We start from the raw sequence: 13,675 nt of genomic DNA on the forward strand, positions 1-13,675 counted from the left end.
AGACAGGGCTGTATTAACAGCTGCTGCTGCCCTAGGCACTAAACCTGAAGACGCCCCATCTACACGCACCTATTGGCGATACCAGACCTGACCAATACCACCATACCCCCCACCCCCCTGGAAAAGACACCAGATTTACTGGCAAATCTGAATGGGAGGAGGGAAACTAAAAAAATAAAAACAACAAAATTAGTTTTTTCTGTCTCCCTGCTCCCTGGTGCTGCCCCCCTGCAAGGTGCTGCCCTAGGCACCGGACCACGGGTGCCTAGTGGTAAATACGGCCCTGGCTATAGAGAGTGCGTACTAGATTGTTACTGACATTATAGAGAGTGTGTACTAGGTTATTACTAACTGTATAGAGAGTGTGTACTAGATTGTTACTGACATTATAGAGAGTGTATATTCGTGTGGTGCACTGCTGTGAGGCTCGATCGGTCAATTGCTAGATGGCACCGCGCGATGCCACTATTGTGGTACAGCTCAGCCAGATGTTCTACTGTCGTGACGCCAGTGCCAGGTGGGCACACAGGTATGGAGGCACATCTGCTTTTATTTTAGAGTGGCGAGCTATACCCTTTCCCCTGTGGTCAGTGACCTGCCGGGCTGTTTGGGGGTCCCTTGAGCGTATATCAAGTAGAATACTTGACAGTAGAGAGAATACTTGTGCCCGTGTTTTGACTTCTTGATCTTTGCACCACCTATTGCCCACCAGTGTTGGGTGACCCGTCCTAGAGGGTGACACAAGCCCCAGACCTTGTTACCTGGGATGAGCAGAGTGGTCAGTGTTCTCTGATTACACCCGTGCTGCGAGATAGAGTACGTAGGCTTTTAGCAACTTTGCTCTATCCGGATCACTTCCTCTTTCTTCAGGATACTGTCCTGCACCTTTAGACTTGTTCATGGCATGGGCTGGGATGATCCCTGACTTGTCCTCTCTGAGAGTTCTTAGCACTGCATAGTGTTTAGGCATACCTCCCAAAGAGGGACACTTACGGTTCACACACTTTTTAGAGAGGGACGCTTACGGTTCTATACTTTTTAATTCAAGGATGCAAGCACACATATATAATCTGTTGGAGATTGATGCAGCAGATCCTGTATGCGTGACTGCACACATTGGTCCCATTCTCACATCAGTAACTCAATCTGTATATGCGGACCCACAACTATGTACAGGATTACGAATGTGTTTTGGTAACTGTTTGCATTTTCAGGGACCCACTGTCATATCGGTGACATGGATGCATCCGTAATACCTACAGATGTGTGTATGGGGCCATATGATGTGTGACAGGGGCCATAATGTCACATGATTCAATGGAATGTAACAATTTTTAGGATTCATTTGTGCATCACATAATGGAATAATATGCAAGTTTAGGTCTATTATACAGTAAGAAACCAGACACTTTCTAGAGCTACAGAGAAGGTTTATTAATGCAAATCTAATTCCTAGGTCAAAAAGAGGGACATGTAATGGGCAAAGAGGGACAGAGGGACATGGGTTAAAAGTAGGGACTGTCCCTCCAAAAGAGGGACACTTGGGAGGTGTGTGTAGGAGTGCTGCGTTCAAGAAAAGAGTGTTCTTGCGTCCCATGTGTGTGCATCCACTACCACACCTCAGACTACACTGGACTTGTCCTTTAACAGGGAACCTGGCATATGCCAGGGCCCAACTTGACTGCTCCAGGGACCGTTCCGGAATGCATCCTTCCTCTACAGAAACCAGAGTAAGACGCACTAAAGGTGTGGCTACACTTTCTCTCCCCATGTGACAACTTCCTACAGCATATGTAACATGTGCTGTGAGTGGGTGAGAAGAGAGTGCAAGAGAAGAAAGGAGATAGGTAGAGAAGAGCTATCATTGGTGCACAAATCACAGAAACAATAACCCTTTAGATACCTACAGCTGTGCAATACTTAGGCATACAATATACATACTAGCGACATCTAGTGGTAAAACTTAGGTACTACTTCACTACCACTACTTTAAAGTACAGGCTTTTGCAAGGTGTGTAAAGACAAGTAACACCCGTGATGGGACACCACGCTAGATTGTTACAATCTGCATAGAGCGTGTGTGCTAGGTTATTTCTTACTGTATAGAGAGTGTGTACTAGATTATTACAAACTGTATAGAGAGTGCGTACTAGATTGTTACTGATATTATAGAGGTTGTGTACTAGATTATTACTAACTGTATAGAGAGTGTGTACTAGATTGTTACTGATATTATAGAGGTTGTGTACTAGATTATTTCTAACTGTATAGAGAGTGTGTACTTTATTTCTTACATTATAGAGACTGTGTTCTAGATTATTACTGTGTGTACTGGATTATTATTACTGATATTATAGAGAATGTGTATAAGACTATTACCGACATTATAGAGAGTGTGTACTGGATTATAAATAGATTGTGCATTTCATGTAACCAGTTTTAGATTTGCTCTATTATCCATATATTTTTATTACAGACGTGACCTCCAGTGAGGCGCTCACCCCCGGGACCCCCGACATGACTCTGCAGACCGATGGAGCATCTTTCTTCAGTATGAAACCGGTGCTAGTAACGTTACTGACAGAGAATACTTTTCTTATTAAAGGAACCAACTCTATTGGCTTAGTTGTAAAATAAACACAGATAATGAAGGGTAGGGACCTGCTATGGCCTGTATTACCATCAGGGAAACCAGGCTGTGAGAACATACTACAAAACTGTAGGGCCAAATCCAATGTAGTCATACATGACCAAGAAAAAAAAGAACTAAACCAACTGGATATCCTTGGATTTCTGCATTGGTTACGAAAACGTGGACACTAAGCCAAAACAATAGAAAATCACAATGAAACTGGGCTACTAACACATACATTTATATCATTTGTGCCATTCATTGAGTAAACATCCACCATGCATGGAGAAAAGTTTTATATATATATATATATATATATATATATATATATATATATATATATATATATATATATATATATATATATTTTTTTTTTACTCACCTGTAGACCTCCCTGAAAATGTTTTTGGTTCTTCAATATCTGTGGCATGCTTTGTGTGCATCGCCCCCTTTGGGTCAGGTCTCAGCATCTTTATAGAGTTATGGTTTAGAACATCACAACTATTTTGAAAATGGGGGAGCTTTTGTCAGTTAGATTTTTGTAAGACAGGGATGGAGAACCTAAAGCTTTAGCTGACCAGGCATTGTGGGAACTGTAGTTTTTCAACACCTGGAGGGCTGAAGATTCCCTATCACTGAAGTCAATGCAAAATAAAGGTTCGCTTACTTTTCCTCCCTGCACTGTGGAGGTTTACTCCATGTGTTTAATAAAAGACAATACAACCATGTGGGTTTTAGCAGTTTAGTTATCTTGTGTTGGTCATTTTATGAATACTCAATGCAAAATCCATAGAATTTAAAGGATTCACTTACAATGTACACGCCAATGTATTATGTACGTGCGTCCATATACCTTGACCTCTCACTTATGTCTTATTACAGGTGCCATGTACTGTCTCCGCGATGCTGACTGCCCCCCCTTCACCATGTGCACAGAGCTGGGGGGTCACCACATATGTCAGTGTCATTTGGGGTCCTATTTCCACCAAGACTTGGGTTGTGTGACAGGTAAAATTTAGAAGTGCTCATAAATCACAGCTAATCCATATATCCTGGTGTAGAATCATTATACAACTGTGGTACTGTCTGCTGAGATGCTGTATGTGTAGGTGATTATCAGCTATCGAATACATAGAAAAATATCATACACATAAAATACATCACAGTTACATCTTATCCCTGTGCTAAAATGTAGTATTATACTGCTCTTATATACAAGAATATAACTACTATAATACTGCCCCCTATATACAAGAATATAACTACTATAATACTGCTTCTATATACAAGTATATAACTACTATAATACTGCTCCTATATACAAGAATATAACTACTATAATACTGCCCCCTATATACAAGAATATAACTACTATAATACTGCTCCTATATACAAGAATATAACTACTATAATACTGCCTCCGCTCCTATATACAAGAATATAACTACTATAATACTGCCCCCTATATACAAGTATATAACTACTATAATACTGCTCCTATATACAAGAATATAACTACTATAATACTGCTCCCTATATACAGAAATAGAACTACTATAATACTGCCCCCCATACACAGGAATGTAACTACTATAATACTGCTCCAATATACAAGAATATAACTACTATAATGCGGTTCAGGGAAGAAACAGAGTGCTGCACCTCACACCTATGGCTGATACTAGTGCCGCTTGGCTAAATAAAAAACACATCAGAATTTTGTGTATGAATTGATCAAGCCATACTGCCCCATGTACCTCGTGCCGGTATCTGATACACATGGGTCCCTACACTAAGTCCACACCGTGCCAGTCAGTGGCCACCAACCCCGCAGGCGTGCACAGCCAGGGAACGGGGGCCATGGGACGGCCCTGCGACCCCCATGCCACAGGACCAGACCCAAAAACACCACACCAGAACCCGGCCAGCACCGCCGGCGGAGAAGGTCGCCCCCAAGCAGCACAAGTCTGGATAAGGTATTGCGCTCACCATAGCTGCAGCAAACAGAATGGGAAAAAACAGGAGGGATTAAAACCATGTGCACTCAGGTGTCTCCTGCTAATTGCGGTCATGTGGGTCTCACCAGGAGAAGTGCAAAACACGGAGAAAAGAGAGAAACAAAATGCGGTTCAGGGAAGAAACAGAGTGCTGCACCTCACACCTATGGCTGATACTAGTGCCGCTTGGCTAAATAAAAAACACATCAGAATTTTGTGTATGAATTGATCAAGCCATACTGCCCCATGTACCTCGTGCCGGTATCTGATACACATGGGTCCCTACACTAAGTCCACACCGTGCCAGTCAGTGGCCACCAACCCCGCAGGCGTGCACAGCCAGGGAACGGGGGCCATGGGACGGCCCTGCGACCCCCATGCCACAGGACCAGACCCAAAAACACCACACCAGAACCCGGCCAGCACCGGTGTGGACTTAGTGTAGGGACCCATGTGTATCAGATACCGGCACGAGGTACATGGGGCAGTATGGCTTGATCAATTCATACACAAAATTCTGATGTGTTTTTTATTTAGCCAAGCGGCACTAGTATCAGCCATGGGTGTGATGTGCAGCACTCTGTTTCTTCCCTGAGCCATAACTACTATAATACTGCTCCTATATACAAGAATATAACTACTATAATACTGCTCCTATATACAAGAATATAACTTCTATAATACTGCTCCTATATACAGGAATATAACTACTATAATACTAACCCCTATACACAAGAATATAACTACTATAATACTGCCCCTATATACAAGAATATAACTACTATAATACTGCTCCTATATACAAGAATATAACTATTATAATACTGCCCCCTATATACAGGAATGTAACTACTATAATACTGCTCCTATATACAAGAATATAACTACTATAATACTGCTCCTATATACAAGAATATAAATACTATAATACTGCTCTTATATACAGGAATATAACTACTATAATACTGCTCCTATATACAAGAATATAACTACTATAATACTGCCCCTATATACAGGAATATAACTACTATAATACAGCTCCCTATATACAAGAATATAACTACTATAATACTGCCCCCTATATACAGGAATGTAACTATTATAATACTGCTCCAATATACAAGAATATAACTACTATAATACTGCTCCTATATACAAGAATATAACTACTTTAATACTGCTCCTATATACAGGAATATAACTACTATAATACTGCTCCTATATACAAGAATATAACTACTATAATACTGCTCCTATATACAAGAATATAACTACTATAATACTGCTCCTATATACAAGAATATAACTACTATAATACTGCTCCTATATACAAGAATATAACTTCTTCCCCTGAACCGCATAACTACTTTAATACTGCCACTCGCTCCATAGTGTGCAGGAGGAAGCTCCGATGCGGGTGTGCGCTGTTGCACCCGCATCAGAGCTCTGCGGCTGGAAAGATCATCCAGCCGGTACTTAAGTATTGGCCGGGATGATCCGGCCAGAAACCGGCCATTCACGGAACGGCCGGTCTCATACGACACGTGAACATAGCCTTATGCTGCCTTATGCTTATACAAGAATATAACTAGTATAATACTGCCCCCTATATACAATAATATAACTAGTATAATACTGCCCCCTATATACAAGAATATACTATAATACTGCTCCCTATATACAGGAATATAACTACTATAATACTGCTCCTATATACAAGAATATAACTACTATAATACTGCTACAATATACAAGAATATAACTACTATAATACTGCCCCTATATACAGGAATATAACTACTATAATACTGCCCCCTATATACAGGAATATAACTACTATAATGTATAAAATAAAAAATAAGTCCAAGCACTCACCGGATGAAGTGATCTCTTTGTGCGTTTATTCAGACATCACAGGGAGGGAGCGGTGGCCAGGGTGCGGGAGCGTGTAGCAGACAACTGTTTTGCGCCTCAGCGTTTGTCAAGTCTTACATCACTACCGGGGGAGGGTAGTTTAAATAGGTTACATCATGCATATGCAAATAATATTCAAAATAGGTGAAAACAAAAAATGTGTTACATACAAGTACAAATTATCTCACAAGAAAACACTCCAATCATTCCTCTCATTGAGGCCATTGGGACCGGTCGCATCTAGAGTGGCAATCCATGTTGCCTCTCTCCTGAGGAGGTACTGATGTCTGTCTCCTCCCCTATCAGGTTGATCCACCTTCTCTAAGCCCAGAAAACGCAGGGAGCTGGTGTCACCTTTGTGGACAGAATTCACATGCTCTATAAAGCGGGGAACGCCTTTCCCCGTCCTAACTGAATAGGCATGCTCCTTGTACCTGGTCCACATCGGGCGTTTAGTTTTGCCAATGTAGAAGCGGTGACACGAGCATACAAGCGCATAGACAGTGTAGGGGGTTCTACAGGTGAGGAGGCTATCGATATAGCAGTCTACTCCATTCAGGTTAATATAAGCAGTAGGAATAAGCTGCGGGCAGTACTTACAGCTACCACATCTTTTATTTCCTGTCAGAGGAGCTCTGGTGAACCACTCATCTGCCGCTCTTTTCTTTTTGCACGTATTCACATTGAGCTTATCTCCAATGGTGCGGTTTTTGCGGTATGTGATGAGGGGTCCCTGAGCTGCAATCTCCTTCAGGTCATCGTCCTGTTCCGGGATGTGCCAATGTTTCCAGATAGCTTTAGTGATACACTGATTCAGCGGTGAATTTTGAAAAACAAAAGAAAACCTATTTAACCCTTTCTGTTGTGTGGTCTTGGATCTCAGTAGGTCTGATCTGTTCAGCATATTGGCCCTGGTTCTAGCTTCACTAATAACCTGTTCTGGGTATCCCCTTGCTAAGACGGGCAGGAGATCGGCACTGCTATGGGCACGCCGGTCTCCTGCACGTACGAAAACCTCTTTTTGGCTAAGCTGGAAAATGACTATGTATTTAACACTCGCAACCCACACATCGGAAGCATCAGGGCGTATTTTCGTTATGTGGATGATGTCTTCGTTGTGTGGGTTGGAGAAGAAAGTAAATTTATTGATTTTGTCACCTACCTTAATGAAGTGAATAGTGTGAACATGGTCTTCACATATAAGATAGGGAACCGATCCCTTGAGTTTCTGGACGTCCAGGTGGACGTAGTGGATAACACACTGCACACCTCAGTGTTTAGAAAAGAAACCGCATGCAATTCCATCTTGCATTATTCTAGCTCTCACCCCACACGCATTAAAGACTCCATTCCATTCAGCCAGCTAGTGAGGCTTAAACGTATCAATAGCAATGATCAATCATTTGCTGTACAGGCTGCAGATATGGAGAGAAGACTCTCAGCAAGGGGATATCCAGAACAGGTTATTAGTGAAGCTAGAACCAGGGCCAATATGCTGAACAGATCAGATTTACTGAGATCCAAAACCACACAACAGAAAGGGTTAAACAGGTTTTCTTTTGTTTTTCAAAATTCACCGCTGAATCAGTGCATCACTAAAGCTATCTGGAAACATTGGCACATCCTGGAACAGGACGATGACCTGAAGGAGATTGCAGCTCAGGGACCCCTCATCACATACCGCAAAAACCGCACCATTGGTGACAAGCTCAATGTGAATACGTGCAAAAAGAAAAAAGCGGCAGATGAATGGTTCACCAGAGCTCCTCTGACAGGGAACAAAAGATGTGGTAGCTGTAAGTACTGCCCGCAGCTTATTCCTACTGCTTATATTAACCTTAATGGAGTAGACTGCTATATCGATAGCCCCATCACCTGTAGAACCCCCTACACTGTCTATGCGCTTGTATGCTCGTGTCACCGCTTCTACATTGGCAAAACTAAACGCCCGATGTGGACCAGGTACAAGGAGCATGCCTATTCAGTTAGGATGGGGAAAGGCGTTCCCCGCCTTATAGAACATGTGAATTCTGTCCACAAAGGTGACACCAGCTCCCTGCGTTTTCTGGGCTTAGAGAAGGTGGATCAACCTGATAGGGGAGGAGACAGACATCAGTACCTCCTCAGGAGAGAGGCAACATGGATTGCCACTCTAGATGCAACCGGTCCCAATGGCCTCAATGAGAGGAATGATTGGAGTGTTTTCTTATGAGATAATTTGTACTTGTATTTAACATTTTTTTGTTTTCACCTATTTTGAATATTATTTGCATATGCGTAATGTAACCTATTTAAACTACCCTCCCCCGGTAGTGATGGAAGACTTGACAAAGCGCTGAGGCGCAAAACAGTTGTCTGCTACACGCTCCCGCACCCTTGCCACCGCTCCCTCCCTGTGATGTCTGAATAAACGCACAAAGAGATCACTTCATCCGGTGAGTGCTTGGACTTACTTTCTATTTTATACACCGTACTGACCTTGTCTCTGTTCGAGCACCACGGCTACTTACCAGTGCAGTTTATTAGCCCTTTATCCGACTCCAGCGCACAGCTACTGATTGAGCAGTATTCAGACAGTGCCGGCACCTGTATCTTCCTGAAGCATAACTACCGGTACGTCACACCCGGGGAGGGTGTTATATACACACAGTGAATAGTGATCAAAGGTGAAATAAAATGTGAACACCAAAGGATATAAAGAAATACATCATTAACATGAACTGATACCGGTATTAGGGTACATAAGGTCACAAGGCTTATAAAAATACGCTGAGGTCATTGCGTTCATTTAGACCGCCGGCCCCTGTAGCGTTTAGCTTAGAGATCCATATTGACTCTCTTTGCAAAAGGAACTGATGCCGCTCTACCCCTTCTGGAGCTTGGTTAACTCTTTCAATGCCAAGAAAACGGAGGACCCCTGTGTCGCCGCCATGAACAGTGTGAACATGCTTGATAAGTCTCGGGACTCCCTTTTTGGATCTTATCGAGTAGCAGTGTTCTTTGTAGCGCGTCCACAGGGGCCTCTTAGTTTTGCCTATGTAAAACCGTTTGCATGTACATACGACGGCATACACTATGAAAGATGTCTTGCAGGTAATTAAATCCCTGACTCTGCAGTCAACACCGTTAAGGTTAATATAACAGACATTGAGCATTTTGTTGCAATAATTACATTGGCCGCACCGCCTGTTACCAGTAATGGGTGCTTTTGTTAGCCATGTACTTGTGGGGTCGCTGCGACTAATAGTGCTAAGCGCGTCACCTATAGTACTGTTTTTGCGAAATGCTATGACTGGGTGTTGTAGTGCATATGTGTCCAGGTCTGGATCTTGCTGCAACAAGTGCCAGTATTTTTTGATAGCTTTTTTAATCACTTCGTTCTTCGTTAATAAGGTGGTTACTTACCTGCGTTTTGTTGATGACGTCTTCATAGTCTGGAGCGGGTCAGAAACCGACTTTATGAAGTTCGTCGAATATTTAAACGACAATAATAACGTAAATATGTTCTTTACCCATAAAATAGGAGGAACATCTATCGAGTTTCTGGACGTCCAAGTCGACGTCATAGACGGGATGTTCTTAACGTCAGTATACAGGAAACCCACAGCCTGTAATTCTTTGCTCCATTACACCAGCTCTCACCCCACACACGTCCGTGAAGCCATCCCTTATGGCCAAATGGTCCGATTACGTCAGGTCAATAACACTGTTAATTCTTTTCAGACACAGGCGAAGGAGCTAGAAGAAAGACTGGTCGCTCGAGCCTACCCGAGATCGCTTGTCTAGTCAGCTTATAAACGAGCTCTCAGTCTAGATAGAGATAATCTCATTCACGGAAAGAATGATAAAAACACAGCACAACCCGTCTTTTCTTTTGCCTTTCAAAATTCTTCACAGAACGAAGTGATTAAAAAAGCTATCAAAAAATACTGGCACTTGTTGCAGCAAGATCCAGACCTGGACACATATGCACTACAACACCCAGTCATAGCATTTCGCAAAAACAGTACTATAGGTGACGCGCTTAGCACTATTAGTCGCAGCAACCCCACAAGTACATGGCTAACAAAAGCACCCATTACTGGTAACAGGCGGTGCGGCCAATGTAATTATTGCAACAAAATGCTCAATGTCTGTTATATTAACCTTAACGGTGTTGACTGCAGAGTCAGGGATTTAATTACCTGCAAGACATCTTTCATAGTGTATGCCATCGTATGTACATGCAAACGGTTTTACATAGGCAAAACTAAGAGGCCCCTGTGGACGCGCTACAAAGAACACTGCTACTCGATAAGATCCAAAAAGGGAGTCCCGAGACTTATCGAGCATGTTCACACTGTTCATGGCGGCGACACAGGGGTCCTCCGTTTTCTTGGCATTGAAAGAGTTAACCAAGCTCCAGAAGGGGTAGAGCGGCATCAGTTCCTTTTGCAAAGAGAGTCAATATGGATCCTTTGGTGTTCACATTTTATTTCACCTTTGATCACTATTCACTGTGTGTATATAACACCCTCCCCGGGTGTGACGTACCGGCCTGGCTAGACGAAGGGAGGAGTCCCGAAATAGCTATCCCAGGTGATGCGCCTGCACCTCCACTGATCCACCTTTCCCCTCCCTGCTATGGTATCCACGCAATAAACTGCTGAAGACATCTCCTGGTGAGTGCTGGATTATTTCTCCTGTTTACACTATACCTGTACATGTCGATCTCAGCACCCCAGTTGTCATTACTGTAGATCTCCTCCGTTCCACCGGTAGTTCAACATTGGGACTGTGTTTGTATGCAGTGCGGGCTTGCTGTTCCTCCACTCCTCGTATAACTACTATAATACTGCTCCTATATACAAGAATATAACTACTATACTACTGCCCCCTATATACAAGAATATAACTACTATAATACTGCTCCCTATATACAAGAATATAACTACTATAATACTGCTCCCTATATACAGGAATATAACTACTATAATACTGCTCCTATATACAAGAATATAACTACTATAATATTGCTTCTATATACAAGAATATAACTACTATAATACTGCTCCTATATACAGGAATATAACTACTATAATACTGCTCCTATATACAGGAATATAACTACTATAATACTGCCCCCTATATACAAGAATATAACTACTATAATACTGCTCCTATATACAGGAATATAACTACTATAATACTGCTCCTATATACAGGAATATAACTACTATAATACTGCTCCTATATACAGGAATATAACTACTATAATACTGCCCCCTGTATACAGGAATATAACTGCTATAATACTGCCCCCTATGGATAAGAATAAAGAGATCTATAATTCACCTACAGTAAGATCACTTTTATTCTTCTTTTACTGGAAGCCAGAACATTCCCGGCTAGGATTCCGGCCTCCGTCCTGTACTGGGATAAGATATCTTTGAACACGTCTGGATATAGAAATGAGATCCGACATTCGGAGGCAGCTGAGCATCTCCAGGGTATCCACAGGGTGGCGCTCTTGGTAAGTACCACAGAATGTGTACAGGGGCCATAGGGTGGAGTTGAGTCTTGTTCTTCACGTCTCCAGGTCTGCTATGGGAGGTCGGACATGTTTCTTACCCTTGGTGAGCGCTTGCTTTGGCTTCAGGTCTGTTATTTCAAATTTTTTTCTAGTTCCAGAACGTTCTTGGTCATATTCCAGGTTACCTATCTACATCCATCATCGAGCTGCAGTGAGTAGATCCATGTACCGTATGTGACAGGATAATCACACCTTTTTGTGTCACCAGGTTTGGGGCAGTTTTTTGGGGTGAGGATAACGGCTGCTCTGTCTCCTACAGGTGGGATGAGGGACTTGCGACGATCGTCCATTCATTCTCCACATTGTATGCAGTCACAGAGGATGACCTGTGGGGGGCGCTGACTGTTTCCCCACTGCTCTGCACTCACTCTAGCTGTGTGTCTCCACTGACCAGTGACACCTATCAGGGTAAGAAAAACCTGACCATTATACAGTGATTTTGTATCATGATACTAAATGGCCTTAGTTTAGTTTGGGGCCCCCACTGTGAGAAGAAAGTGGACCCCACTCCCGGCATCCCTGGTAAATGCTGAATTTGCCATAAAGAGTGGGGTCAATTACATACTACTCACTCATACATGCCCTTTAAGCTCCATACTCATTAAAGATACCATAATGGAATGGACAGAGACTTGTCAAAGGCCTTAAAGGAGAAGTCCGGGCTCTGTTTTTTTTTTTTTTTTAAAGAGCAGGGGAGGAGGTGACCAAACACAACATCATGACTAAACACAACCTACTTCCCTGACTTCAGCGCAGGGGTCTGCTGTCTCCCCCGGCCGCTTCTTGGTCTGAGCAGAGACCTGGGTCGTAACATGTCAAACCTGTTCAGCCAATCCCATGTGGGCTCCCATCACTGGTATTTTTCTCTTGTGCATCTGTCCTAAAGTTCTCACTCAGGTTAAATTGGTGGATGTAGTACTTTAGTTTCCCCACTAGATGTTTCCACTGTTTATATGTATTTCCTACACACAGCCGAAGTAATGGGTTAAAGGGGTTATCCAGCGCTACAAAAACATGGCCACTTTCCCCCTACTGTTGTCTCCAGTTTGGGTGGGGTTTTGAAACTCAGTTCCATTGAAGTAAATGGAGCTTAATTGTATACTGCACCTGAACTGGAGACAACAGTAGGGGGGAAAGTAGCCATGTTTTTGTAGCACTGGAAAACCCCTTTAACAGTTTTATGTCATGTGTTTTCTGCTGACCACTTACAGGTGCTCTGTCTTTCTATCCTATCCTGTGTGTCCTCTCTTACACACACTCACCCCTGTAGGAGGAGTTAGCTCTGTGTTTGAGGAAGTACAGGGAGTTAGTTGTTGGAGGTCAAAGGGGACAGATACAGGAGAGACTAGCTCAGATGGAGATTGCTTATGTAGCAGGGACCACTATTTTTATTATGCAGTTCTAAGCTCACAGTAGGGGAGAGCAGCCACTTAGGAACAACCTAGCCGGCGCCAGGAACCACTCTAAAAAGTGCAGGGCAGATTCCTGAAGCAAGAAGATATATCCCCAATAAGACAAAGCTACCAGAGTAAAAGGTCTACATATCCTACTGTACAGCAC

General features: G+C 42.8%; 1 protein-coding gene across 1 annotated transcript in view; it reads left to right on the forward strand.

Moving 5' to 3' along the window:
• LOC138783934 (protein HEG-like) overlaps positions 1–13,675 on the forward strand; it is a 37,323-nt gene that overhangs the window by 6,193 nt on the left and 17,455 nt on the right. Inside the window, exons 3-7 of the mRNA XM_069959268.1 lie at positions 2,477–2,551; positions 3,515–3,640; positions 11,916–12,055; positions 12,208–12,266; positions 12,375–12,523. Coding sequence (XP_069815369.1) covers positions 2,477–2,551; positions 3,515–3,640; positions 11,916–12,055; positions 12,208–12,266; positions 12,375–12,523 — 549 coding nt within the window. The remainder of the gene's footprint in view (positions 1–2,476; positions 2,552–3,514; positions 3,641–11,915; positions 12,056–12,207; positions 12,267–12,374; positions 12,524–13,675) is intronic.

Source organism: Dendropsophus ebraccatus, chromosome 2 (assembly GCF_027789765.1).
Source record: "Dendropsophus ebraccatus isolate aDenEbr1 chromosome 2, aDenEbr1.pat, whole genome shotgun sequence".
Taxonomy (NCBI): Eukaryota; Metazoa; Chordata; class Amphibia; order Anura; family Hylidae; genus Dendropsophus; species Dendropsophus ebraccatus.